The sequence below is a fragment of the Pocillopora verrucosa genome, chromosome 4 (assembly GCF_036669915.1).
Source record: "Pocillopora verrucosa isolate sample1 chromosome 4, ASM3666991v2, whole genome shotgun sequence".
Classification (NCBI taxonomy): domain Eukaryota; kingdom Metazoa; phylum Cnidaria; class Anthozoa; order Scleractinia; family Pocilloporidae; genus Pocillopora; species Pocillopora verrucosa.
In genome coordinates this window covers 10,112,520-10,139,247 of record NC_089315.1, presented here as the reverse complement: position 1 = coordinate 10,139,247, position 26,728 = coordinate 10,112,520, and the positions used below count along the sequence as shown (strand labels likewise).

The 26,728-nt window shown below is 39.5% G+C and overlaps 1 protein-coding gene across 2 annotated transcripts in view; it reads right to left on the bottom strand.

Annotated features, from left to right (window-relative positions):
- The window catches only part of LOC136280501 (E3 ubiquitin-protein ligase rnf213-alpha-like), a 184,377-nt gene that overhangs the window by 124,984 nt on the left and 32,665 nt on the right, over nucleotides 1-26,728 (bottom strand). For both annotated transcript variants that reach the window (XM_066165803.1, XM_066165804.1), the window contains exons 34-76: nucleotides 26,481-26,675; nucleotides 25,760-25,882; nucleotides 25,470-25,587; nucleotides 24,508-24,743; nucleotides 24,328-24,410; nucleotides 23,848-23,981; nucleotides 22,819-22,914; nucleotides 22,535-22,696; nucleotides 21,801-21,967; nucleotides 20,907-21,129; nucleotides 19,847-20,202; nucleotides 19,271-19,429; nucleotides 19,020-19,161; nucleotides 18,394-18,482; nucleotides 18,118-18,253; nucleotides 16,872-16,979; nucleotides 16,412-16,497; nucleotides 15,927-16,112; nucleotides 15,043-15,181; nucleotides 13,714-13,929; nucleotides 12,946-13,082; nucleotides 11,524-12,038; nucleotides 10,541-11,005; nucleotides 10,003-10,166; nucleotides 9,443-9,649; nucleotides 8,823-9,037; nucleotides 7,909-8,017; nucleotides 7,733-7,824; nucleotides 6,812-7,060; nucleotides 6,553-6,673; nucleotides 5,891-6,316; nucleotides 5,400-5,519; nucleotides 4,833-4,943; nucleotides 4,643-4,696; nucleotides 4,356-4,556; nucleotides 3,630-3,729; nucleotides 3,396-3,439; nucleotides 2,814-2,911; nucleotides 2,516-2,669; nucleotides 1,946-2,126; nucleotides 1,217-1,308; nucleotides 1,041-1,098; nucleotides 30-232 (exon numbers count right to left, since the gene is read on the bottom strand). In XM_066165803.1, coding sequence (XP_066021900.1) covers nucleotides 30-232; nucleotides 1,041-1,098; nucleotides 1,217-1,308; nucleotides 1,946-2,126; nucleotides 2,516-2,669; nucleotides 2,814-2,911; nucleotides 3,396-3,439; nucleotides 3,630-3,729; nucleotides 4,356-4,556; nucleotides 4,643-4,696; nucleotides 4,833-4,943; nucleotides 5,400-5,519; nucleotides 5,891-6,316; nucleotides 6,553-6,673; nucleotides 6,812-7,060; nucleotides 7,733-7,824; nucleotides 7,909-8,017; nucleotides 8,823-9,037; nucleotides 9,443-9,649; nucleotides 10,003-10,166; nucleotides 10,541-11,005; nucleotides 11,524-12,038; nucleotides 12,946-13,082; nucleotides 13,714-13,929; nucleotides 15,043-15,181; nucleotides 15,927-16,112; nucleotides 16,412-16,497; nucleotides 16,872-16,979; nucleotides 18,118-18,253; nucleotides 18,394-18,482; nucleotides 19,020-19,161; nucleotides 19,271-19,429; nucleotides 19,847-20,202; nucleotides 20,907-21,129; nucleotides 21,801-21,967; nucleotides 22,535-22,696; nucleotides 22,819-22,914; nucleotides 23,848-23,981; nucleotides 24,328-24,410; nucleotides 24,508-24,743; nucleotides 25,470-25,587; nucleotides 25,760-25,882; nucleotides 26,481-26,675 — 7,270 coding nt within the window. The remainder of the gene's footprint in view (nucleotides 1-29; nucleotides 233-1,040; nucleotides 1,099-1,216; nucleotides 1,309-1,945; nucleotides 2,127-2,515; nucleotides 2,670-2,813; nucleotides 2,912-3,395; nucleotides 3,440-3,629; nucleotides 3,730-4,355; nucleotides 4,557-4,642; nucleotides 4,697-4,832; nucleotides 4,944-5,399; nucleotides 5,520-5,890; nucleotides 6,317-6,552; nucleotides 6,674-6,811; nucleotides 7,061-7,732; nucleotides 7,825-7,908; nucleotides 8,018-8,822; nucleotides 9,038-9,442; nucleotides 9,650-10,002; nucleotides 10,167-10,540; nucleotides 11,006-11,523; nucleotides 12,039-12,945; nucleotides 13,083-13,713; nucleotides 13,930-15,042; nucleotides 15,182-15,926; nucleotides 16,113-16,411; nucleotides 16,498-16,871; nucleotides 16,980-18,117; nucleotides 18,254-18,393; nucleotides 18,483-19,019; nucleotides 19,162-19,270; nucleotides 19,430-19,846; nucleotides 20,203-20,906; nucleotides 21,130-21,800; nucleotides 21,968-22,534; nucleotides 22,697-22,818; nucleotides 22,915-23,847; nucleotides 23,982-24,327; nucleotides 24,411-24,507; nucleotides 24,744-25,469; nucleotides 25,588-25,759; nucleotides 25,883-26,480; nucleotides 26,676-26,728) is intronic.

The following is a 26,728-nucleotide window of genomic DNA, read 5'->3' as shown; positions in this document are numbered from 1 at the left end:
ACACAGAACCTTTACCAGCAGTACGTCACCTGTTTAAGGAAAGCGTCCAGCACTTTGTATTCCTGTTCGCCACCAAAAAGAAGGACTTCTCTCTGAAAAGAACTACTCAGGTCTTCTACAGTGATATGCTGTCTGTACTTCCAAAGAGAGCAAGACATGGGCCTAACGCCCCTAGACAAATCTTCCACGTGTTCATCGAACTTGTACAGTTGACGTACCAACGGATCCTTTCCTGAAAACGACACCAAAAAGAGGTGTTTAAAAAAATACTTACGGTGAGGTCAGGTGTTTTTATTTTTTTCAATTGTTTCTTTTCAAATTTTTCAAGTTCGTCATTAGGGAGATGAGTCTCCTTCACCCTCGACCATGATTGTTCTTCTTTTAATCATTCTTCTTTGCGACAATCAAAGATAATAGTATTAGTTAAACCTCTTACGTGGATGTCTACAGAGAAAGACGGCTCACTATCAGCTAAGATTGAGGTAACGACTTTTCAAAGGTAACACTTAACCCTTGTAACCATTAGTTATCATAACCATTACAATTTCCTCATATTTTATTGGTGCATTAGCTACTTTTTTTTTTCACTAATCATTCTGTATAGTTGTAATCGGACAGTGTTATCGGACAGTTGACTGTAATCGGACAGTTGAAGCAGCCAATCATACTTAGTCCACTCAGCCAAATGATCACAGTAACCATAGCACCAACACTTATCGGGAAAAAAAGTTGTGGAATTTCCAAAATGGAGGATTTTTTTTAACTTTATACTTTGTCTCTGCTGGATATATTTTCCTTAAATGTAATTGTTGTTTCCGGATATTGTAACGGTTGTGATTGATTGGTAACAGGACTTCATGTCGCCCAATTCTGTCTGTAATCACACTCGTGATTGAAAAAGTCGTCCGATTTTGTCAATCACTCATATAATTGGACTCCACATGGTCCTATCACCATTATTAATAGGAAAAAACAAACATTAAACTAATCGCTTGTCAAGCATTTTTTACTACATTCACAAGTCACAAGGAAAAGCGTACCAAATCTTTCGTCCCCCATCAAAAGTTTTGAGGCGTTCTGTAGTTTGTCGTCAAGATGCTAGGAAAATGATATGGAGAATATGAGTTGCATCAGAACGATATCATATGAATAAAGATCGTATGTGACAAAAAATAAAAGAAAAAAAACGAAATCTTTCAATCTACAGGGCACTTACGGTGATGACGGGAACAAGAATCTCAGAGCAGAAATCCTTTTCCCAGCAGCGACGACTTTCCCGGGTTTGAAGTCGCATGTCATGGGCGTTTGCTGAAGATTAAAAAGAAAAGAGGAACGAACGAGAAGCAACTAGCATCTTGGTAAATGGATGAGGTAAACATACATTAATTTTTTAAAAAAATAACAGTGAAATATGATATAATAAATAAAATTCCCCAACCATTTTTGATTGGCTCTTCTTAACGAGAGAACAAATAAAAATGTCACGCATCGAAGACAATTTTTTTCCCTCTGTAACTAGAAAAAAAATATATCCCACCTGATATTTTTTATTGAATTTATAAAAAGTTCACGTTTTTGGTGGTTCCTTTTTATCGAATTAAAGTTAAAAAGCTGGCAGTCGATTGCCTATCTTTTTAGAATACGCCTGCACGGTTCAATTACTTACAGTTATATTACTTACAACGAAACCAAAGCCCCAGTAGCAGATTTCAGAAAAGCTACCGATTTTCGTATCAAGAAGTGAAAATATTGCTAGTCACCCTGAATTGGATGCGACTCCATCTCAAGACAGTATAATGTGAGTGTTATGAAAATGACTTAAACTCCTTTAAGAAAAGAGATATAGCAATAGTAACATTTTTTGCCACAATTCAATCAGCCCGCAAACCATTAGAGTTTGCGTTTTCGAGATAAGCCAACTCGATTGAAGGTGTAAAAGTTTTACCAGTTCGTCCTCCATTTCGCGAGATCATTCGAGCTAATGCCAGATGAACTGTAAGAGCTGCGTCATCAACACTGCGCCCTAATGCTCTACCAAGAACATCAAGGTCTCTCTGCAAGTGCTCCCATAAGAATTGCCCCTCAGACTGCGAGGGGCATGGAGGTGTGATCAGCAGTGCGGTCGCCTTTGAAGAGAAATTGAAGCTCTAGTGACGTACTCAAGAGTAAGAGAACAAAATCAGAAAACACTTGTCTGCTTTCAAAGATTATAACCAAAGTATTATATATGTCTAGTATTATATATGTCTAGTCCATCAGAACTAGAGACTTGGCGAGGCAGAGACGTAATTTTAATAATATAAAACTTTTCTTAATATGACACTGCCCATTGCAGTGAAAAATAAAATGTAAACTGCATATTACAAGGGCTATAAAATGCTGTTCCATTTATCTTACTGATCTATATCGAAACTCAGACATATGAATCAAGAAAAATTTTCCCTAGGAAGTTCAGAAGAACTCCAGCCGATGGAAAGTTCCTAGTTTGCTTATTCTCTGACAATCAATAACTCACCTGAGGATTTCTGGATGCTCCCATTACCATGGCCGAGTGCATGATAATCCTCAAGAGGCTGCACACTATCGGTGGCATGTCTCTCTGTGGTTCAGCGTGAGTAGGTCTCGAAGCAGGTTCCCCGAGGGCGTGACCAGTCTTCGTCCTGTCTTTCCTAAAAATTCATTATTTGAAGAGAACGTTTCAGGGCCATTCTGGACTAAAAACAAAAACGTAATATTTTGTGGTGCACTGAACTAAAAGAGGGAAAAAGCCGGTTATTATTCCAGAGAAGTTAAATGCAATATCCTCGAGTTACCTGTCGGAAACTGTATATTTTCCTAAAAAGTTGTGCTGCTCTCCTCCTAGTATCCTTCCACAGTCTGGACAGGTGCTCTTCTCCATTGGTTTCGTGCACTATTCAGAACAACAACGAGAAAGTGTGCCTTAAGAACGTCAGAATGGTTAATTACGACGACAACAAAGAAATGACTCCTTCCTTTTTTGGATAAAATCAATTTACAGCCGCAACACACCCAAAATGTCTCTTCTCAAAGACAAGCACTCTCTCCTTCCAATTAAACCTGGCTGAGATAACGTTGGCTTTTAGAGGCTCTTTAAGGCATTACTGCACTCGCCGGTTCGTCTATAAATACTTCTCCGCTCATGCGAGCGCACATGCGAGAGGGTAATGAGAGCCAGGTTACAAGCTCAGTAAGATATCGCTATAATGGTAGGTGGTGGTTACACCGGAAAACCAGGCCCATCATTAATTTATGATATAGTTCTGTTAAACAATGTGTGGTCAGCATTCCATTTTTCTCCTCAGCTTACGTCTTCGTGACACAAGAGGTGACTTTCAGGATTCATGAGCTAGCTTTTTTATAATATAATAGCTTACCTCCCCAATAAAATACAAATATCTGCAGCTACGGTTGCCGCACTCTGGAAAGGTTAAGAAAAAAATACGATTTGTTGTAAATTTTACATAAGTCAATTAACAGAATGAGAAATAATTATTTTGGTCACACTCAACATAGCCGTTATTTATAACTATTGTATATACTCTTAAAAACAAAGTAATATCTTGTAAAACCTTTTCAAAGGTAAAAAAAATGAAAAAACCCACGCTTACCATACCACTCTCCCTTCCAGTTAGTTCCCTTCATAGTTTCAGCGATGGCGCTAATGCACTCGAGATAGTTATCCTCAGGCATTGTTGGTAGAAACGAGTTCTGTACAGAACCAATTAATATAAGGGGAATATAATGTTAATGCAAACTTCTCAAAAAAGGAACAAAAGATCAAGACACAACATCCTCCTTAGGGCTAGATAAGTCAATTTAAGTCAATAGGTATTTTCCTACGTACTTATTTTTTTTTCCTAGCTCTGCTGCTCTAGCCACAAACATTTAACTTATTTCCTACCACTCCCAATGCAATGTAAGTCCCTTAAATAAGTATTAACCATTTGCCTACTTTAAACTTTCGAGTTCTCTACCCGCTTGATTATTTGCATATTTCTCGCCTTTAACATGTTTGGATCTTCTTGAGAAAATTTTGGCAATAACTCACTAATGAGAATTCGCGATAGTAGGGGTATTATCTTAATTCTGCCACTGATACACTTTGTACCTCCCGCTTCTAATGTTCAGTTTCTTAGTGCTGCAAATTGCACTACATATAGACGTGAACGTGGCTATGGGCCACGTGCGCCCAAATTAGTTGAGTATCGAATAATACTTTTGTGAGTTTGTATTGAGCAATAAAATGCCGTCTTTCGGTAAAGACAAGTGTAATTTGCGAAACAGAAATTGTGCTATGGGACCTTAGTTCACCGGAGTAACACGCATATACATACATTCATGGTCGATGGATCCGTCATGAGGGCGTAGAGAGGTTGAGCCAAGGATCCTGAACCAACACACTGTAGGACTACCGCTGTGTGGATCACAATTTCAGCCAAGGTGTGCTCTTGAGGGGTTTTACCATTATAGATTTGGAGTTTCTGAAATTGTCCCCCTTGGCTGTTCGCAAGAAGTTCTCTCGCGAAAGGCTGGGCCTTCATCCGAGTTGGCGAGATTTAAAACAAAAAATCAGCAATAGTTTTACAAGAAATGAAAACGTATTTTTCTAAATTTGTCTTACCGTTTCAGATAAGTGTCCTGCATTTCTTACGAAATCATCAAGCTTTACCCTCACCTGACGAGGAAGATAATCAAAGAAATAATCTTCGTATCTAAATGTAGCAGTTCAGAAGGTGTTGAATCAGCGTGCAGTGGACATTCACGGAGCAAGTTACCGCAAAAAGGGAAGCTCACTCCTCACTTATCCTTACCTCTTGGGACAAAGTCTGTGTCTGAACTGGTAAAACATTTGCCATTGTTACTTGACGGTACATCACAAGGAGGAGGACTACATTTTTGTTGAAACCTTGTAATCCAGTTTCCTATAGAAAGATATTTATACCTTGTAATGGTCATACTGATACTGTACCCGGAGTTCACTTGAGAGATGTTCGATGCTTGACTCAGCCTTAAGTAACTGAATAAGATATGTTTGTACTTCGCTAACCGGTACGGCTGTAGGCCGTTAAAATACTTACATTTCAGTTTCTGAGACGTTATCAAAACAAACAAAACTATTCATCCAAGTCCAATAAAGTCGATTACATTAAGTTTCGTGTACCAGAAATCCGTTTCTGATGGTATTTATTTAGTAGAGTACCAACAAATTCTAATATTTGTGATTCCTATTCCTTCTCTGTTGTTCACTAGGAATTTTACTTAATCAATAAGTAGCCACAACAGTCCCTGCTCTCGACCTTACAACTCCACGTATTTACTAATTAAGAAGATGAGGGCTACAATGGAACAAGAGGCTCGATTAACCATTGAACACGAACCGTGATGGCAGAGACAGTGTCTTGGATTTTCCCACTGATGACAGTTTTGGCCAGTCCCTCACGGACAGCACGATAATGGTCACCATGAACAAGAAACCTGTCTTGGATAACATCCTCCTCCTACAAATCGAAGAAGTAACATGCAACAAACTTCATATACAGTTGAATAGAGAATCCTAGCCTTTATACGTTAAAGGGACATTCGACGGTGGGCAAGAAAGAAAGAAGGAGAAAAGAAATTCGAACTTTAAAAAAATTTTTGTTTCGCTTCTTGAGTGCTCGGCCATTGCGCTGTCACGAGGTTTAAGTAGTCTACGCTCTTAGGTGAGTAAAGAGAAATTCAGTTCACACAGTGGAAGGCCTGGCTCGCCAACAAGTTCCGGGTAGCATAGTAGGTAGATTGTTCCTGTCCTGTCCCGCTCTCAAGAGCGGGTTAGGATTTATTTCTCAAACATTTAAATGACATCCATTCAATAATCGTTTATCGTCACCTGCTGTCTGGCCTCTGGTGGTAGAATCCACACCAATTCCTCATATTCACCCAGGGTTCGGACACAGTCCAAGCCATACCGCCTGACAAGCTGTTTGAGCAGGTAGAGCTGCGGTGTAGAACTCGACACTTCCATGCAAAGTTTCCTTGCATATTCTAATAATAACATCACTTCTCTTTTGGCGTCATGGTCTTTGTAGCTGCTATCTCCCTCAATGAACAACTTGTAAAGGAACTCTACCACCAATGACAAGACGTAACGTCCTTTAGCAACCCCATCCAGAGAAAGAGCGCTAATTTCAACAGACTCCACTTCACTGGCCCTAAGAGCTGTTAATGCCTCTTCGCAGGTGTTTTTAGCATGTTTGAGCTTTACCGTTAACTTCGAGTCGGCCACTTTGGCTTGATAACGGCTGATAAGGATGTCCTGAGGAGAAGGCAGTTAGATTTCAGAACAGCTATCACTTGATGGCACAATTATTACTACATATAAAAAAGAGAGAAATAAAGAAACATCTCGGGGATTTAGGACAAGGAAAAGGCAGATTTGAGAACAGCTATGATAGTACAATAAACTCTGAGTAAGTAACACCTTGGGATTAAATTCAAATACAGTTGAACTACTCTCACCCCACTGTACAGGATTTATATTCGTTTACGCACCTCCATACACTGGACGCATAAAAAGCAGACCTCTTTTACGTGCAAAGGTTCTGGCTTTAAGTTCTGAGCTCCTTGCAGGAAAACGCTCAAATGTCCTTTCACCAACTTGCTTAATTTTGCGCTATTTGCAAAAAAAGAAATGACAATTTAGTATGTACTTCCTCATTAATTGGAAAATTTAAAATCAGGCATATAAAGAGGCACAGGAAAGTTTGAGTGCTGTAACGAAAAAATATTCTTTCTTCAGTGATATTGTTACCTTGAGCGCAACAGCTGCTGGAGAAGAAATGAACGAACCACAGGGGTGGGGTCGATAGCATAGTCAGGGAAAGGAGAAAAATCCTTTGTTTGAGTTGACTGATGACCGATAACATACTGCATAAGCAGAGTGATAGCTTCCTGTTCAAGGTCCTTTGACACTGAGTCACCAAAAGAGAATATTGACACCAGCTCCATGAAAAAGGCATTACATCGGCGACGTAACTTAGAGGCAGTCTCCTCATTGGTCCTGTGGTCATAAGTTACGCATGAATTATCAGCATAGAGTAAGAGTCCTTTCTTTAACCTATTCGATATTACTACCAACATTCGATAATACTTCAACTCTGGTCATGGGACATGGTTTTCATTAGCAAAAAATAAGCTGAATTCCTTGCATCTTAAGTTTTGAGTTCAGGACGTTTCGGAGTGATGGTTTTCACGGGAAGAAGAAAAGCCAATGACCAAGAAAAATACCCTGATAGGAAAGACAAGAACCAGCTGCAAGCCGAGCCCTCGTGTAATACAGGGTCGTGGAACCATACGATATTCCCTGAAGTTTTTCACGAGGCTATGAGTATACCACTAACGGACACTTTAATGGACACAAGCAGACGAGAGCTTTTAAAATTACAAGTCCATGATGTTTCTCGAAATTTCACTCAGCTGTCAAATCGGTCAAACGTAAGAAACACTTTGTGACAAGTGACTCAAAAGATGCTCGCACCCGAGATAATTTGTGGCGGAATTTTAATCAATAGTGAAGTTATCTCCGTCTCTTAGACTTGCAGAGATTGAGGCCCTATGTTGAAAAAAACAACAACTACTTTCAGCATGAACTTACGACATAATTCAGGGGATAATAATTTTTCTTCTCTGGTGTAGCTACGACCTGAACCCTATCACAATCGAGTTGGTTTACCTGTGCTTGACGTCTTCGCTGTAGTTAAGCAAGAATTTTTCAATGGCCTCCAGCGATCGCAGCGATGAAAAGTCCGTTTCATCTCCCAAAACCTTCAAAAGAGAGCACTCGTAATTATAATAAATTTCAATTTCTAATTGCTTATTTCCGTTTTGTATTTCCCAACTCCAACCAACCTTCCACAACCTGATCACGTTCTCGGAATTGACATCTTCATCTTTCTCCGCGAACAAGGTAACGTGCTCCAGAAAGAGTCGAACAGCTCCTGTTCGCTGCCACATGGACCTGATCCACACAAGAAGGAAATAATCATAGTTGGAAGTAGTTACTCATTCATGTCACCAAAAGGGTCCGATAAAGAACCCCTTAAAACACAGAACTGTTAAAGTTTTGCAACGATAAGATTTAAATTTTTTCTTATGTAAAACAAAGACAGCTTCCTTCCCAGTCGAACTCGATTTAGAAACCAAAGGATCCTAATTATCCTTTTTTTTAAATTGACACAAGCGTAACAACAAGCTGTCATCCATAGGAGAGGAAGAGTTAAAAACTGGATGGAAGATCTCTTTTATAACATTGTTCCACAATCTACATCTGACCTAGAGCATCCACTTTTCAGTTAAAAAACAAAGAAAACAGATAAAAGTCAAAGCGTCAAAAAACAAAGCCTCGGAGATTGAATTCGCTTTCTTCCGTCATCTTCAATACCTGGGATCGTTTTCCAAAATGGTTTTGAATAGATTTCAGTGTAAAAGACGTTTCACGAATACTTCTTTGAAGGAGTATCATTTGTAATGCAAAAAATTCAACCGATTACACATGCGAAATTCTCTGTTTACAAAAAATTCTATTAAATGACCTGAGGATTATCGACACCTAATTACGTCCGGGCCTTCATTCAGCTTTTGCTTATGTCACAGTAATGCAATTAATTCAACCGATTACACATGCAAAATTCTCTGTTTACAAAAAATTCTATTAAATGACCTGCGGATTATCGACACCTAATTACGTTCGGGCCTTCAGTCAGCTTTTGCTTATGTCACAGTCACAACTAACAATATAAAGAGTAATGTGGGTGTCATGTTACCTGCAGTGACCAAGCATTACTGTTGATCTCTCTCCATAGTTTGAACACTTCTCCCTGACTGGCCCGAACCTCTCTTTCCTAATCATGTCTTCCACCGCCGGCCTTATAGACAAAACTCTGTCACACCATGTTCGTCGTGTCTCCGGAGAAAGCAACATTTCTTGTGATGGCTCGAGTGCCTCAAGACAAATGTGCAACGCTATAACATCCAAAAGCTGCAAGAAAAAGTAAGAGATGCAAAAGGAAAAGAAAAGCACAATTATCTTTGATTTACAGACAGGCACATTAAAAATTGCAACTCGAATTATATATGGGTCTCAAGCAACCGAAGATAAGAAAAAAGGGGGGGGGGGGGTGGGGGAGGGAGAGAGAAACATATGAATTTCAGTTAGTAATCAACCTAACCTGTCCAGGAGCTATTTATTTATCAATCAGTGTTGACCTCCGTACTAGAAAATCTTGCCTAATATGTACCAGATTATGGTAAAAATCACCACTAATGAGAGCTTTTGTTTATAGAGTGCCTTAAAAATACTCGAGTGCATTGGGAGATTATTAGAATAAGGATACAACTAAAACTACCTCATCAATGAAAGCCACAATGCAGCAATAAAACCCACCACTTCAGGCTCGTTTCCTTGAAGAGCTTCTCGTAGTCTTGGTACCAGATCTGGATTCGCTTTAACAAGTGTATCAAAACATTTCAAACGGTGTTGAACTCTACTATGTGCTACATGAACGAGTGCTATATCCATTGACTCGTTACCGTCTTCATCTTCCAAGGTACCGAGTTCTCTCGCTGACGAAAGAATAGCCTCGTAAACGAGCTGAAAGAATAGTAAAAGAATACTTGAATGCAATTGGGCTAAACAGAAGATAGTCTTGATAAATCGCTGTCATCTCGAAACTTAAAAGCTCAATAATTTTCTCTCACGTTCTAATCAAAATGCCATATAATAACGCATTCGATATGTTTGCACCGTTTTTGATCCCTTGCATTTGTAAATTAGTGACTAATACGATTTCTCCCGAAAAGATGTGCATTGAGCGAGGAGCCTAAATAAACACTGCGAGAGAAAGTATAAATATTCCTCAGTAAGTTTTATGCAGTTATTCTAGGATTACATTATGTGAGGAGCCTTAGCCTTTATGCAGATGAAAACTGTGGTAGAAAAGAAACCTCGTGTTCCATATCGCTGGAATGTTTGTACACCATGTGCACAAAGTCCATCAGATACTGCAGTCCCGCGGAGTTTAGATGACGCAATTCATCGAGTGGAGGTCCCAACTGCGAGTTACTAATCAATTCACGAAGAGAATCCAACAGAGTGGCGCTAGAATGAGCTGCAACCGAGGAAATAAAACATACATGAAACAATTGTTTGTACACAGAACTAAATCTTGTCATCCAGCTTACTTAATTGGCGTCATGAACACTAGAAATGAATTAACCGAGATGCCCATGATTTACTATTTTAGTGATTGATTTCTTTTTATGTTCGTCCCTGGATTTTTAACCACATTTTCTTTTTTCGTAAACAGTAGGAAATTTACATCAGTAGTGGAGATCAGTCTCTGTTTACTCATTTGGTGGCGATCAGACATCGAATCTTAGCTAAGATAGTGTTTTGTGTGAATCACTCGTTATATGAAACAGAGAGACAAATTCAAACAGAATAAACAAAATAAACAAAAAAAGCAAAAAGTAGAACATGTACCTTCGACGCTAGACGCATCTTTTAACAATTTTTCCACGCGTTGCTTGATAATGAACGAAAATGGAAAACGGCAAGAAAAACGATGACCACCGGCTCCAGAACCTATAACTTGGACACGTTCTCGAACATGATTAGTACCAGGTGATATCATGTCGCTGTAACTAAGCTCTGAGATGGTACGGTCAGCCAAAATCTTCAACCACAGTTTCGAAATCCAATTTGTGTCACTCTTCTTTACTAGGTCCAAATTGCAGTCCCTGTCTGCAAAGGCAATGATTTCAGCCAAAATAGGAACCACCACGGAGAACGCTCGCTGCAAAAGAGCTTTTCTGAAGGTGCCCCACTCTTGCACCCCTGTTCCCGACAGAGCTTCTGATTGGAGCCATTCTTCTGGATTTACCGCTATTAGCTCCCTTTCCTTTAAGAGGTTGTACGTTCTTTGTACCACCACGCTTGCAAAGGACTCTGAAGCGGAAGATATTGAGTTCGATCAATAAAACTCGCACCTTCCCGGGCTACACCAGAAACGAAGATGATATTCGATTGGCCACCCTAGCTTCTATATCTCAATGACCTCTGCAAAAAGGTTACGATTTACTCTCTCTGCCACAACACTAGCAAAGACAGAATCTTTTTGTGTGTCTTGGAACAACTCTGTTGTTGCTGGAACATCTCTGCTTTTTGACGCAAAATTGTAAATCTCTTCAAGTACGCAAAAAAAAACATCTCCTCAAATTTATTGAGATCTAATAAAGATCGCCCAAACGGTAGGGTTGGATGATTGCAATATTCATGTTGAATTTGAAGACTTTCCTTTCACCTTTAGAAAATATCGATCAGAAAGTCTGCATAAATTTAAAACCCAAGGCCTCGAGAGCATCTCTGGTAAAGATTACATTTTGGGAAAATCATTCGTTTATAACACTTATAAGCTTTCCTCAAATTCTATCATTTCATTTTGTTTACTGTTTTTCCGTACTAACCCTCCTGACTTTGATAGTCATCAGGTAGCAAATCCAAAAGCAGCTCAATCCTGCGAGTTGACCGTTCAGCGGATTCCGTTTCGCTATCAACCTTACAAGTAGCCGCCTGTACACAGTTGCGAAGGAGCTTCACCGCCATCGTCACCGCTGGCATGGCGTCATCTTCCTCAATGCGGTCTCCACCAAAAAGCTCACTGATGGGACGATCTATGAGTTGCTCGATTGAAGGAGTGTGCCTACCGGGTGGACGAAGTTCATCAATGTGAGAGGAAATCCATTTTCCACCCTGAAAACCGACAAAGTTACGACATCCGCCCTCAATTCTTGGCAGCTGTATTATCAACACAATGTGGACAGCTTCCAGCGAAGACAAGTTGAGCATTTCAGACGCGTTTGTTCGTTCTTCCAGCAGAATGTGTCTTGCACCCGCAATCAGGTTGAAGTTTTCATCTCCTGAATCACACTGAACCAGAAGAATACCACGACATTCTCCTCCAAGATGCTCAAAAAATGCTCTGTGAGAAAAAAGAAACAGCTTGTATCAATGATCACTGCAACGCACACATAGTAACAAAGTCATTTGCGACTTATACAGTGAGAAACACTTTATGTTCTTAATATGTTAGAAAACAATAACCTTACGTTTGCCCCACACAACCAAGGTTTGCTCCGTCAATGAGAGATCTATATGAACGTCGTATCTCAGATAATCGAGGTGCTTAATAACCTAAAGATTTTGTATAATTTTGTCCAATGAATTTAAATAAAAAGTCTGGATAACAGCAGATATGTAGCGAATTTAAGAAAATAAGCGACACTTTTTAATAACATGTTTCGACAGTTCTTCTTTCATCTTCAGCTCTGATTTATACAGAGTACATGGTTGAATTTAAAGTGTATAACACTAAGCTGATGGGACAAAACATACAATTTTAACAGTAAAATGTGTGGATTTACACGGAACGTTTTAAATTAACGTGATAAAGTTGATGATTAAGTGTAAGTTGCTCCCATTGAATATTGGTGGCTTCTTTGATTTTAAGTTGGAAAGTTTTGGAAGCGTGATTTAAGATGCTAAAACACTCATCGGAACATAGAGTGTGACATTGTGGAGAATTATGAAGATAACCAAAAATGTGAGAGATCCTATCACTGACCAAGTGCTCACGCACGTGTGTGGATAAATGCCGAGAGGTTTCGCCGACATAGCAGTCTTTCAGAAGGTCCCTTTTTCCAAAAAGTATTCCTTGTACCTGACATAAAAGGAATTTGACTTCATCTCATTCCTGGGATTTGCCTTTGAAAACGGCAGTATTTTAACCCTTTGAAATCTATTGGCTCATTTCTAAAAGATTATGGAATGTTGTGTCCCACGTTATGAGGCAACAACGCTCTAAGAACTGATTTGAATCGGGCTCTCACCTGACTGAAGCCCTAAATTGTTGTTCCGTTTGAAACTGTTGAAGTGACAGGAAATCCACAGTGGAACGGCGAAATTTAGTTTGAATGCATATGTCCTCCAAATCATTTTTAGAGAGCAGGCGTGAATGAGTAGTAACCTAAGAGAAAGATGAAACTGTAGCTTATTGACTTAATGACTCACATCAAAAAAATAAGTATACGGGGAATTTCTTGGCGCTACAGGAGCCACTCCCACTTTTTTTTCGGGGCTATCAATAACCATGAGAGTAGATTTCTTATAGGAAAAAGAAAAAGGGAAGTCACCAGGTTAATCGTGGACGCCTTACTGTAAGAATACACCCAAGAAAGGGAGCGATTTTTATTTTCCCATGCGTTCTACGAATTTCGCACGAACCTTTGAGCAAATTCAGAACGTGTTATCGATTCACACATCTAATCCTATAACTGGTAGCCTACAGTGCGGGCGTCTCATCAGGTATTAGGGCGAGTTAACATTAAGAAGCTCGCGATCATTTATTCAACCGGGCATGTTTGATTTGGGGTAAGAGTCGAAGGTGGGGGAAGGGGACGGGAAAAGGCGAAAAGACCAATAAATGGCCACATTAAAAGTTTTTTTTCGAGGTTTTAGAAATAATTAAGCGATTTTTATGAGCACATATAGTAAGATGAGGGGAAAGTAACCTTCTAAAGATGGAAGACTAGCCAACGGTTTCGGCTACCGGCTAGCATGCCAAAAAAGGCGAAGGCGTCGAGATTTTCCCTACTGACCTGAATTAAGAGCCCATCTTGACACCTTTTATCAAGATGACTATCGTTCGAAGGAAGCACGTGCGACATCAACGCCGCCAAACTAGAATGTTGTTGCTTTTTAAAGTAAGCATCCCAAATACCACGCGCCCCTCCTGCCAAAGCAGTGTGTGGAAGACGAGCGATTGCATCAGGTGTAGCCATCTCTAGAAGCATCGTCTCAGATTTTTTACGTGCCTGGTAAGATGAAGAAAAGAAAAATAGATATGAAATTGGTTCCTGAAAAACATAATTTTGTCCAATCAACTTGGTTGATCATGTGAATTAGGTACCGTAAAGAGATAATAACGCTGACGTTTTGACCGTTAGCCCTTCGTCAGAGCGTTATGACAAAGGGCTAACGCTCGAAATGTCAGCTTCTGATCTCTTTACGGCGACCAATTCACATTGTCAACTCAGCAGATAACGCCAAATTATCTCATAGAGGAGACAACTGCAAAGTTACTTTAATGTTGTAGTGTGAACTACAATATATTCAGACTCTGCCATAATCTTTCCAGCATGTGACGTAGGAGCCACACTTTCAATTGAAAGCAAACAGTTCAAAGAGAGAAGACAGCCTTAACCTCAATCACAAGTTATATTATGATGAAAAAAAAGCATTTCCAAACTATACTGGCTAGCTTAACTACCAGAACGTCACTCCCGAATGCCAAGCTTGTCCATTATAGGTTTACCCCACCCAGTTAGAAGCTGTAGCTTTTTCTTCATTCATTTATTTATTTATCTTTGTCTTAGCTGTCCACGCTCCAAGAACGTTTGCACCATTTTCAATTTCTTGAATTTAATAAACGACAATTGACTCATCGAATCTTACTTGCTTGTATCTATGTACTTTTCACCTTGCGGTAAGTAAATTACTCATCTTCTTGGCTAAGGATGGCTACTAAATGAGTGGATTTCTTCTTCATGATAAGCTTGCGATGATAAAGACAAAGTGTCACTACACACCATTTTCACTGTAGCAAGCTTCTTCCGACTTACGCCTATTATTTGCCCTGAGTTCCATCATTCACACGCACTACATATTAATCGCCAAGGATCTCAAATCGATAAAGCGAGAAGAATTTTCAGATCATTAGGGAAAAATAAAAGAAAACTTCAAAATAGTGTAATTATAAATTGTTTTTCGATGTCACGACAAATAAGCACAGACATTTTGCTCTCTGTACCGGGATGCTTTCCCTCGCTACGTATATATCTAGGCAGTTTGAAAAATTTACCACATATTAAAATACATAAAAGTCATAAAGATATATAAGACATATACAACATTTCTGGGTAGTTTACTTTTTCTACTAATGCATCCCCAGCGTTATTTCCAGCTGGTGGGTAGTTTTCTCTTTCAATTTCATTGCAGACTTGCATGACAATTGAGGGAATTGTATCCTCGTGGAATCCAACGAAAGCATCTCCGATGGAGAAATCCCTGTTTTAAAACAACAAATGATATATGTGTTTTATCTTATCGAAATTAAAAAATATATATATTTTAACCGTCGACGAGAGGAACATCGAGGAACAAACAGTAGGCAAAGAGTTGGGGAAATATCAATACAGGTTCTAATTAAGATGCATCTTTTAATCGAGATAATCTTTTAATCTTTTAATCGAGATACTCCTGAAACAGTAATAACTATACCAGGAGGACAATGACCTTAAAAAGGCCAGTTCGTTATGAGATGTGCGTTAAGGTTACTGGTTAGCACCTCAGGACTTTATAGTATTCTTTCAACTGATGGCAGGATCATATCTGGTTTAATTTAGACTATTGACTTTTACCGAAAAACACTTAAAAGCCTTGGCTACTTATAACGAGTAAATCTAACAGATCCACGTTTTTCTCTACGTTTTCCAATGTAAGAATATTTTTACTTTCGGATTGATTACCTAAATTCATGTTTCCTTCGATTATTTTTTCAATCAGCACTGAGAGGGCTCCATATATATTTTACAGAGAGGAAGCTACACATTATTTCAAAAGGAAAAAAAAAAGAAAAAGAAAAGATAGAATAGCGATTGCCTATACGGCGAACTCCGGGTATGAAGAACAAGTCGCCACTTTGTAATGCGCACCCTAAACATGCGCAAAAGTGTGAAAAGAGTTATGAGCCGTGCATTACAGAATTGACCAAAATTAAACGCCTCAGGAATCGTATGGCTTGAGACCTTACCTACTACGTCTGCGTTCACTCGTAACCTTGGCAAATTCACAAGCCCACTTTCTCATAATCTGTACCAGGTCCTTCTGTTCAGGACTCAAACTTGTTGAGGTCACGAGGAAGTGTTTCTCCAAGCGGTTGATCAACGGAATGGGAAAGTTGTTGTACACCACGTCCTTTTCAGCAATCACTATCAATCTGAGTAAGGGAGATGTGACGTTAGCGTGGAAACGATAAAATCAAGGATTAAGATCTACTTTGCTTGCTAGCACTCTGTGAAAATACAAAGGTTTCGACAGAATTCACACCCTCACTTTCCAAATACTAGTTGGACGTTACAACGGGCTACGAAACCATATTTTTGGAAATAATTATCTTTTGGTGGATTGAGTTATTGAAGTAAAGAAACTGCTCGAAATGAATAAATTTTTGAACAAAAGATGATAGTGAGTAACGAAGTGATCGAGACTATAAAGATAGTCACCCAAAAGTCTTACTTAAAGCCATCATCGACACGACATTTGACGCGGTGAGTACCAAGCCCAAGATCCACGTACTTCTCTCCTCCAAAGCGTTCATAGTACTAGAAAAATAGCATGACCAGAAGCGAATTTAAGAGAGTTGTTAAAATCAAAACTTCAGACTAGTAGTTCGAAAAAAAACATTGTGTAACAGAAGTATACCATCTCAAACACCTACTTTTGCAGAAACTGACTCAAGAGCTATCACAAGATTACCAAAGTTAAATCCTCCAAACTCGTTTGGGTTCAGTGAGATCTCCATTCAAGGGACACTCTCTCGACTAGACAGAATATCCCCTGAATTGATGCCACTTTAATGGAGACAAAGAAGTTAGGAAGTTTAAGATCCCTGCGAAAATACGTTCCAAAAGTGAAGTTCCACCATAAAAATAAAAATTAAGAAAGAACATAGTTTTAGTAAAGGATAGACACATACCTGATTTAAGGCGTCGTAAAGACTCTCGTAGAGACTTTCCAGGTTTAATAAGATCACTGTTCTTCCTGTTTCCATGCAAACCTTGATGCGATTGATGTTGCGACATATCTGGATACATAACGTTACAGCATAGAATGTTCATTTAAATGCGCTTACCACTACTGCGCTCACAATCAGGTCTAAATTTGAGTAGGTTAATTCGTCTTGAGAAAAACCGTCTAAACCATACATTACCCATGGCGGCTTTTAGATACACATGCGATATTGACCGAGTATGTAGTCGGGATTGGATATTGGCCGTGTTCTTAATTGGGTCTTTTATGGACCGAGACGAAGTCGAGGTCCATAAACGTAAAAAGAATATATAACGAGGCTAATATCCAGTCATCTTAACCTCAGGCTTGGTAAATAAAGGATTTAATATACAACAAAAACGTTTCGCTATATAAATAATCAAGAATGACTTGATGATTTCGAGAGAGTCGAAACATTCTTAATGTTTTTCATTGCTTTTTGCAATTCCATCGACGACTTTGCCCGAAAATCACGAACTTTTCTGGAAGTTCCCAGGAATTTTCTTCCTGCGCAGGTCCAAAGCGGGCAATTCCGAGCATGCAAGATGGGCCTATTTTGCCCGCTCGGGTAACCAATTAGAATACAGGTTTCCCTTCATACTACCCACGGGCACTGCTAGCGACTTTATAAGAATATTTCCAACGAAAGTTGTCCTAACATCTTTCGCGTGAGCCAAGCGAATCCGTGGAGGTATAAGAATTTATTCAAAAGTGAACGTTCTGTTTACAAAAAAAGATATTGATTGCGTATTTCCAAATGTATTAAAAATTACAGAACACATTTACACATTATAACTATCAAATTCAGAGATCAACTGAATGTAAACTTACTCCGCCGAAAAGTAACTATAACTCCCAAAATAAAGGTAAAACAGGTTCTCATGTAAAAACGTTTTCCTTTTGAAAAAGGATGAATTCAACCTTGGTAAGTTTGTAAATTAACAGATCCTTCATGTAAAGTAATACCACCCTATTGATAAATCTGGTTACCATGATGACACTGATATCTTCACTTGCGGGGATATGAAAGACATGTTTACTGTTGGGGACCGACCGAAGCAGCACTAATTGGAAGTCCAGATTAAATGCAAGAAAACCACTTCTGTAGGTGAGAGGGGTTGTGGTTATCCTTGTGCGATGTGAACAAAGGGCCTGCCCTTACGTTTTTTTACCTGTGTATATTCTTGGTCATTTGGAAAACTGCTTCCAAAGATCACCACTGCATTATCTTCTGTCTTTAAAAGATGCTGTTGTATGATGGGTAGGGCAGCATAATTTTCAGTCAGAATCAGAAGGTAACGGTTTTCACTAAAAAGTGGTAAGGCATTGGATTAATATGAAAAACTGTTCTTTCAGTTTTTCACTTCAGCTGCTTCAATGAGAAAAACAATTAAACCGAGCGAACCAACAATCGAACAAACCAACTATCAGGTTGAGATCAGTTGTACCTGAAATTGGCTCTGTCGGCTACGTCTTCCCTTCCAAGACTTGCCTCGATCAATCGTATTGTCGTGGAGGCCTCTTTCACATTCCTCTCCTTAATTGACAGAATGTAGCGCAAAGTCAAGTTAAGCTTACAAAAGGTCGTAAACTGTGACTTATTGCTAATTCAATTTTCAAGCTTAACAGATCGAACAGCTTCAGCAATGTCAACGCAATTTGATCTTAATCAGCCTCTGTTCAAACTATGTATCGAAGTTTCATTAGATCAAGTAATTTTTTCAAAATAAGCTATTTACCTCTTAGGATGTTTCAACAAAAATCTGAGTGTCGGTTACCGCATGCCTACTTTTGAATAGCCTTTATTGCGGTAAGGGTTTGAACTACCATTAGAAGAATGCTTTTCGATTGAGAAAATTAAAAGTGACCACAACCACTAACAGATCATTTAAAAATACCACCCAAGTAGCCGGCTTTGAACGCAGAATACGGAAATAACCACGTTTCGCAGCTGATTGCTTGAGAGGGTGGTGCTAGCTTTAATCACAAATCAAAGGGCTTAGTAAATTGAAATAAAAGTTACGGCGAATTAACTTCGACATTGAGCTGAACAGTTTTCTATAAGTAAACTCACATCTTTTTTGATATAGTGGCGTTTGAATATCTCTACAGGGTCTCCTTCAACCAGGCCCCCAAAGTTCCTCTTGATAGCCTGTTCTAGTTTCTGCCAACCAGGTCTCTGTTTAGCAGCGATGGAGTACACCATCTTAATAAGGCTTACGGAAAGAGACAAAAACGTTTATCAGGTAGAGCAAGTTAACACAAAATGTATCCAAATTAGTCACCAAAGGAGCAAGTAAGAAGGTAAGCTCTAAAATAACAAACCTATAAAAGTCACGGAGGCCGAAAAATTCTTCTTTTCCACATTTCTTCAACGTTTCAAAATTTTTCTGTTCTTTGTATAGTTCTGCATATCCCGCGGCCAGTGAAGATATGAGAGGCTGGATAAGAGCTTTTACCATCTTATCCGAGGAGCAGATTCCCCTAATAAACAATATTCACATATGTAAGGGAAGGCGAAAAGTGCATGTTTCCATATTTGACTCTAAACGACGGGAACATGTACGAAAACAAGACTAAGCAGCTTATAACCAAACTTGGGTAAATGTTCATACTTTGGGAATTCAAAGTGGTTGGGAAATATCCTCATCTATATCTTGCTTTAAGTTACTAAGTAAATATTTATTTTGTGGCAAACATATCAACACACCATGGAAGGTGGAATGGACGATTATTCTATTTTCTAAGGAGATGAGACTGTTGATCAATATGTTTCACAAATTTCTCTACCAAAGTTATAAAGATTTTCGAAATGTCTAAAAAACACATTTTGCTATTGCAGTAACCCCCTCACATGAACAAATCTGTATGTCACGGCGAAATGAAATTGAATTCACTTACATTGCACTGTCTATGAGTTCTGCCTCGCTTGGTACCCCTCGCGACAGCATGATTCCACGGTTCATTTTGGCAGGATCCAGGGCCCAATTTGAAATTCCAATGAAAGCTACGCGCTGCGGTTTCTCGTCAGTCTCAATGACGTCATCAGCAGAGGTGACGCCATCCTCGAGCAACGGATGTAAGGTTTTGAGAGGCATGAGAGGAGAGTCTTCTGCCAGACCAACCTCATCAAGGACAACAACCGAAACAAATTTGTCTGGATTTTTTCCTTCCTGAAGCTTGCTACACTGCTTGAAAGTCGCCACGATACCCTCTGGGGTTGAAAGAGGACTACACTGATACGATGCCATATGGACCTGTAGTGAAATAGATCGTCATCCCCCGGTAGAAAAAAGGACCTAAGGTAAACACAGGCAAGTGGCGCTTATACAGGGACCGAGCTAAGCAAAAAATTGGATGCTTTGAGGAACGTTTTCCTTTTATTTGAAAGCATTTCCTCTAACAGTGTGAAAATTTTACAGTAACTAGAAGAGGCACCCTTAGAATTTCTTTATTTGTCTCTTCGGTCACTTTTCGATTGCACTGCCAGTTTTGTCTTCGCTCAACCTCGACTTCACTGATCCCCTCTTGAACTAAGTCTATGACCTTACACGATTTGCTTCTAGTTCCCTTAAGCTATCCAGCTGCTTATGAAATAGTTATTGAAATAAGCGCCGCGACGAGACTGGCGCTTTTTTAACTTTTCTGTCTTAAATGCAGCGCTTACTCAGGGTGAGCCCTTTTTCGAGTAAATACGGTATCTCTTATTTCCGTGCAAAGGGAAGTGGCCGAGTAATGATTGATTCTAGTTTCAAATCTCACTAGTTGACAGGAGGCCCCAGGAATTCGTAAAGCTTTCCTAAAAGTATGCTGGTCACAATTTTCACTTCTTGGTGCAAAGAGAGGATGTTAGAATTAAGTGCCTTACCAGTGAGCCAACTGGGTTAAGTCGGCCCTTGTGGCTATTTCCTTAGGGAAAAGAGGCAATGACATTACAGTGTATCTGAAAGAACCTTGTCACCTGCTTGAAGGTTTTGAAGAGTTCCGATTTTGCGGCATCGCCTTGCATGTTATGGGCGACGACTGTCTTTGCCAAAGATTTGGAGCTGCCCGGTTTTCCAACAACAAATAATGGGATCCGGAGCTCAATACATACCACCATCATGAACACGTTTTCGCTCAAGGCCGTGTTGCGAGCAATATTGGGGCCGAGTTCCAACTCGTTTAGCACAGCTTTTTGGCAACTGTCATAGGCAAAAAGCAGATGCTTGAGTTACGTTGTATAGCTTGCTGGATTAAACTAATATTAACATCATTGATGGCTTTGGCTTACGGTCGATATAACGGAAGCTCTGATAGGTAATGCGCACAGACGGATAATGCTTACTCAAATCTTGAAGAACACAAGTTGACATCAAAGGATCGTATGCCATTTGCTGCCAAGTTGTTACGCTATTATATTTAAATACTTTTAACGGCTGTGAGAATCATTACCGCAAATAAATGAGTCTCCTTGATGGAATACGGTATACTTCACTGACATAACCCGGATGTAAGGTGACAATTTCTGCTTGAATTAATTATTTATCTCTTAATAACCTCGCCTGTTCGGTCGTTACCGTAAAATCCCACGCCCTTAGCCGAGCCGTATTGATTTTACATGCGCTCGGTCAGTACGATAAGGATTAAGTTTGAGATTTCCCATTTCCCTTCACTCTCGGGTATTAAGTATTTAATATGTGGCCAAACATTAAACGAATACAGCATTAACTTTAGACGATACACAGTTTAGAACTATCAGCTAAAAACAACTAAAAAGAGTGTCTTTTCTTTAAGTACGTTATAAGTCCAAAAGGGTGGCATACTAGTTCTTTTACAAAGAGTAGAACATGAGTTACATAAGCTATTGCCAGACCTCAAAATCTCACGAAGAATCTGCTTGTGACCACCTGAAAGCAAACATGGCGCTTCAAAGCTGCTTGCCACGTAAGTGCGATATTCTTCACGCCGCTCCTGAAGCTTGGCATGGTAGCAGACACCAATTGCGAGTACCAGGGCACGAGTAAGAGGAGTAATTGATTCCTACAGATACACAATATCATGATACTTGAAAACAGGATTGTCGGAGCCCCACTACGTACACCTCTCAAAATAAATTGGACTTCCTCGTTGTCACACACACATAAACACCTACTTGTGGTTGGAAGGAGAGACGAAACGGACGAAACATTTCTGTTCTTGTTCTTAGGTGGTGCCAAATGGGCAGACGTTTAAAAGATAGATCACGCTTACTTGCTGTTTTGCGTTTCATGCGTTTCATTTCAGCACAGTATTGGTAAGATCATGTAATAATATAATAGGCCAATTCAAAACACAACGATAAATGTGCTTGATCAAATTCTCATGCAAAAAAAGGACACCTTTCACAAAAACAGTTTTGCACTAGAACGTAAGGATTTCTAAAACTTGGAAATTCCTTTACCTGACATTTTGTAGGATTGTGTGTGAAACTCTTAACCGTGTTAGAAATGTGTATTGATACTGAATCTTTTGGTAGATATAAATGCCAACAGGCTCTTAAAAATGCTTAATCTACCTATGGCTACTTTATTTAGTGGAAGAGAAAATATCGAAAGGTTTCATCACCACCTCCTCATCATCATCTTCGTCGACATCCAACCCTTCCACTCTTCGTTGCTCAGCGGTCACTTTTTCCATAAGTCTACCGAGTGTATCCGCGTGCTTATAAAACCAAACCATCACTTGCATGGCTCTCTCAACATCACGAAGACTAACAAAGCTGCACTCATCCTTGAATGAAAACAAAAAAGATATCATCTCTTAAGGTTGACCCCACCGACACGTGATTATAAATAGGAATTTTCATTATGAAGCTTACGCTGAATAAAATCTACAGGAAACTGTCAACACACCAATTGATCTCTCATATATGTCTGGGAGGCTGCCAGAACCTGGGCGACTGCTAGTACTGTCGAAGACTCCCCTTCTAGTAGGCCTTCGTGAAGAATCTGTCCAAAAAAAAAAAGTAAGGAGGAATCAAAGAATACCAACAGCAAACTTGTGGGTAAAATAATCTGAAAATAAGTATGTCTGTAAATTTTTGCCCCGCAAACGATGTACTTCAAAACGTATTTTATGAGACCGCAGGTTTTTTACACTGATTAAAATGGTGGCAGTAAATTAATCAATTTTTCTATTGGTCAGAAAAGCACAGGACTACTTTCGTCCACTAAAGTGTTCATTGATCGATTCAGCCACCAACGTTTACATAAGTATTTGAATTAAATCCTTCAGCCAATTAACTTTAACTGTTCCCACGATTCTTGTTTCACACCAGATCGTAAACAATCGAAGAAATTCACGGTATTAGATCTGTGCTTCTACTTCTTGCCTACTCGAAAGGTGGCGTTTTAAGCAACAATCCTAAGTACAAACAGTAATACGCCTGGCTATGCACCGTCACAATTCCAAGATGATGGTGTCGGCTCTGGCGAGTTTGGGACGACTAATTACAGTATGTCTGCATCTTAGTGAGGGGGTGAGTGAGTGAGTGAGTGAAATTTGCTTTAAAACACTTCTTTCTTCGCTTTGCGTATCCACAAGTTAAAACCTAATGAAATCAAACCGCGTGATAGTTTAGTGGCAGTTACATACATGTTTGGCTGTTTTAGAAAACGGAATACAAAGACACAAACTTGGCCAAGTGTGGTGGACTGATTTACAACAGCTGTAACGAGATCAGATGTTTCATTTCTATTGTTGCCGCGGTCCAGCCTCCTTTCATGTTAAGACGGTTTATTTCCGTTTACTACATCGTCGATTCAATTAAGAGTTTTACTAGTAAATATCAAAGGTCAAGATTAATTTCCCCGACAGAGGGCTGATCATTATTGAGGAAGAAGCATCCTCTCTCGAGTTCAGAGGTGATATAATACACTTACAAAGCGGCTGACAATTTGATTGATATACAGTCTCTCTACATCTGGTTTCAGTTGACCAAAATCCCATATCAGCGGGCGCATGCTTCCTGGGAGGGCATGTACACGGTAAACGAGATGACGTAGTGGGATATGACCTGTAGAAGGCAATTCAACATCAACTCAGTTATTGGGTTAATCCGTATTCGTATTTGGGGCATGATGGCCCTGAAGTTCCTTAAGACTTTTTCATGGTTTAGTCTGGATGACTAGAACTTTCCTCATTTGCCGAAAGACAGCAAAAGGAGAACTTCCGATAGGAATCATTCAAGAACAAAGATTCCCAAACAACTCTAAACTAGGTACCATGTTAGGGGACATAAGCCGTGAGTAAAAGATCCGAAAGCAATTTGCTAGCTCGAAATCAAAGTTAAAAAATAAAACAACATTTTGCAAAAAAGGGGAAAATTGCGAGAGGGCGTCTAGATTATAAAGTATCAATACCAAGGCGATCTTCTGATTCATCTGCTTTTACGCGATATCCAAGACCTGCTGATTCCAGCTTGTGGATCATGTCATCCGTGTGCCTGAAACATACACAAAGAAACAGCAATTTACCTCAGTTTATGGAAATTCAAATTCTAGAAAGTGTTGTCCTGGTAAAGCTAAGAACACATGCTGTACCTTCTGTAAGGATTGCAGGCAGCGATAAACTGCAGCCTTTCAAGACCTTGTCCAACAGGCCGACCATTGATTCTTCGGTCCACCATAACTTCCTTAATCATGGTCAACGACTCAGTGGTGTTGGCTTCATCAAAGAACAAAACCGTGTCAATATTCTTGTCTTGATTTGCGCGAGCCATTTCCTCAGCCTGATGAACTTTGAGCTCAATGTCTTCGTATGTTGTACCACCATGAACCTTAACAAGAAAATGATGTAATAGAATAGCCATTTCAGGGTGTGAAATTAATTTTTTTTCCTGATAGCCACTTGGCTCCTAAATTCTTCAAAGTGGTAGCCAATTCTAAAAATTTGGTCGCCATTTTCAAAGACAAACAAAATCTTTTTTTACGCGGTCAGCGCTCTAGATAGACCCTCCAAAATTAAGTTAGGGAAAAGATCTTTAACGTGCTACAAAGTGGACACCAGGATGGATGATATACAACGTTCAAGCTCACCTAGATCCAAGATGGCGTCTAGTTGTCGATTGAGATGCATGTGATGCGTTTTGGAAACAAACTTAACGAGGAAGTTTGCCGCCGATTAATCTTTGCGAATCTATTTAATTCACTATATCTTTTGGTAAGGTTATGATGAAACATTCTAGTCGCCAATTTGGCGACTAATTTTCAGGATTTGGTCGCCAAAGTGAAAAATTTAGTCACATTGGCGCCTGTATTAGTCATAAAGTCATACAGTCTCAGCTACTAGGAGTGAATGTGACGTCTTGAAAGTGACATAGCTGTTAGGATGGTGTCAAATTGAACTTTTGTTCAAAATGGGCTGCCTACAAGATCTAAATGAATGTGCACCAAGGGAACCACTTTCAGAATCAATATCATCTTTTCCACCATAACCATCACACAATATGACGACAGGACACCAACAATGGAAACGGATACTTGAATTCTAACATTAAACTTACCTTAACGAGAAGCATGTTTCGGGGTCCTCCAGGCCCTGCTTGTAGGCCGCACATGTATCGAATAAGACGGGTCTTACCACAGCCAGTCTCACCCATCACGATCACAGGGATGTTGCATCTGTAAATTTTAAAGCTCCGAAGTTAGTGAAAACCATGTGCTTCATAAGGCAAAGGGAAAAGAGCTTTAATAAAGTTTGTGTTCGATCTTTCTCAGTTTCGTTGCCATGCAGACGGATAGTTGCATTTGCTCTAACCGTTGCGTATCGAAACAATATATCACCACCTCTCACCTGAATCTCATGTGAATAGCCAGAATCTTCTTGACGTTGTCTGTAGTTAATTCATAGGCACTGTCTGGATCGTTCAACCAGTTTACCCCCATCACAGAACATAACTGATTTAACTTGTCCTCTCTAAAACAGAGTTCAGTAATGTGTGGTACAAAATTTACCACAATAAATCAAAGTGTCACACAAGAGCTAGACGTTACGGTTAACTTTCATTTGTTTTCCATACTATAGGATGAATGGAAGCCGGTAGAACATTCCCCATTTTAGTGCCATATGCCAAGGACCTCTCTTTCTGATATTTTATCAGTCTTACCAAACACTTCGTAGTAAACAATTTATCAATAAGGGTATTTTGCAAGGGTATTATCAACTGAGTTGTCAACGTAAATTGGCCAACGTAAGGAGTTTCAAAGCTGACGTTTCTGACGAAGGGCTAACGTTTGAAACGTCAGCTCTGAAACTCTCTACGGTGGCCAATTTACATTATCAACTTAGAAAATAATATTTCATTACCCTGTTATACTCTCTCACCTACGCAGCGACACAGTTTCTCTAAAAACTAACCCCCTCTCTGCAATGTATTAATTACTTTCTGTCCCTGCACATTTCAGTATCGTCATTCAGTGTTATCAGAAACCGTAAATGTTGACTCCTACATTTATAAAATTTACCAACGATGGCTCTGTTTGGAAGACAAATTGACTTATTGTCTGGCACTTACTTTTTGAAGGTCTCTATGCTTGTTGCAAAATCGACACGTTGGGCCTGCAGACCATTACGCAAAGATTTGGAGATTAAACCTTTCTCCAAAGTTCGATTTGTTTGTGGGTCAACAAGATCACCAGCGGAATTAATGAAGAAACCAAGAAACGTCATAGTTATGTGGTCTTGGTTGAAGAACAGGTATGGATGAGGACTGAATAATGAAAGAACTATGGTGAGACATACTGCACATAGAACATGGGAATT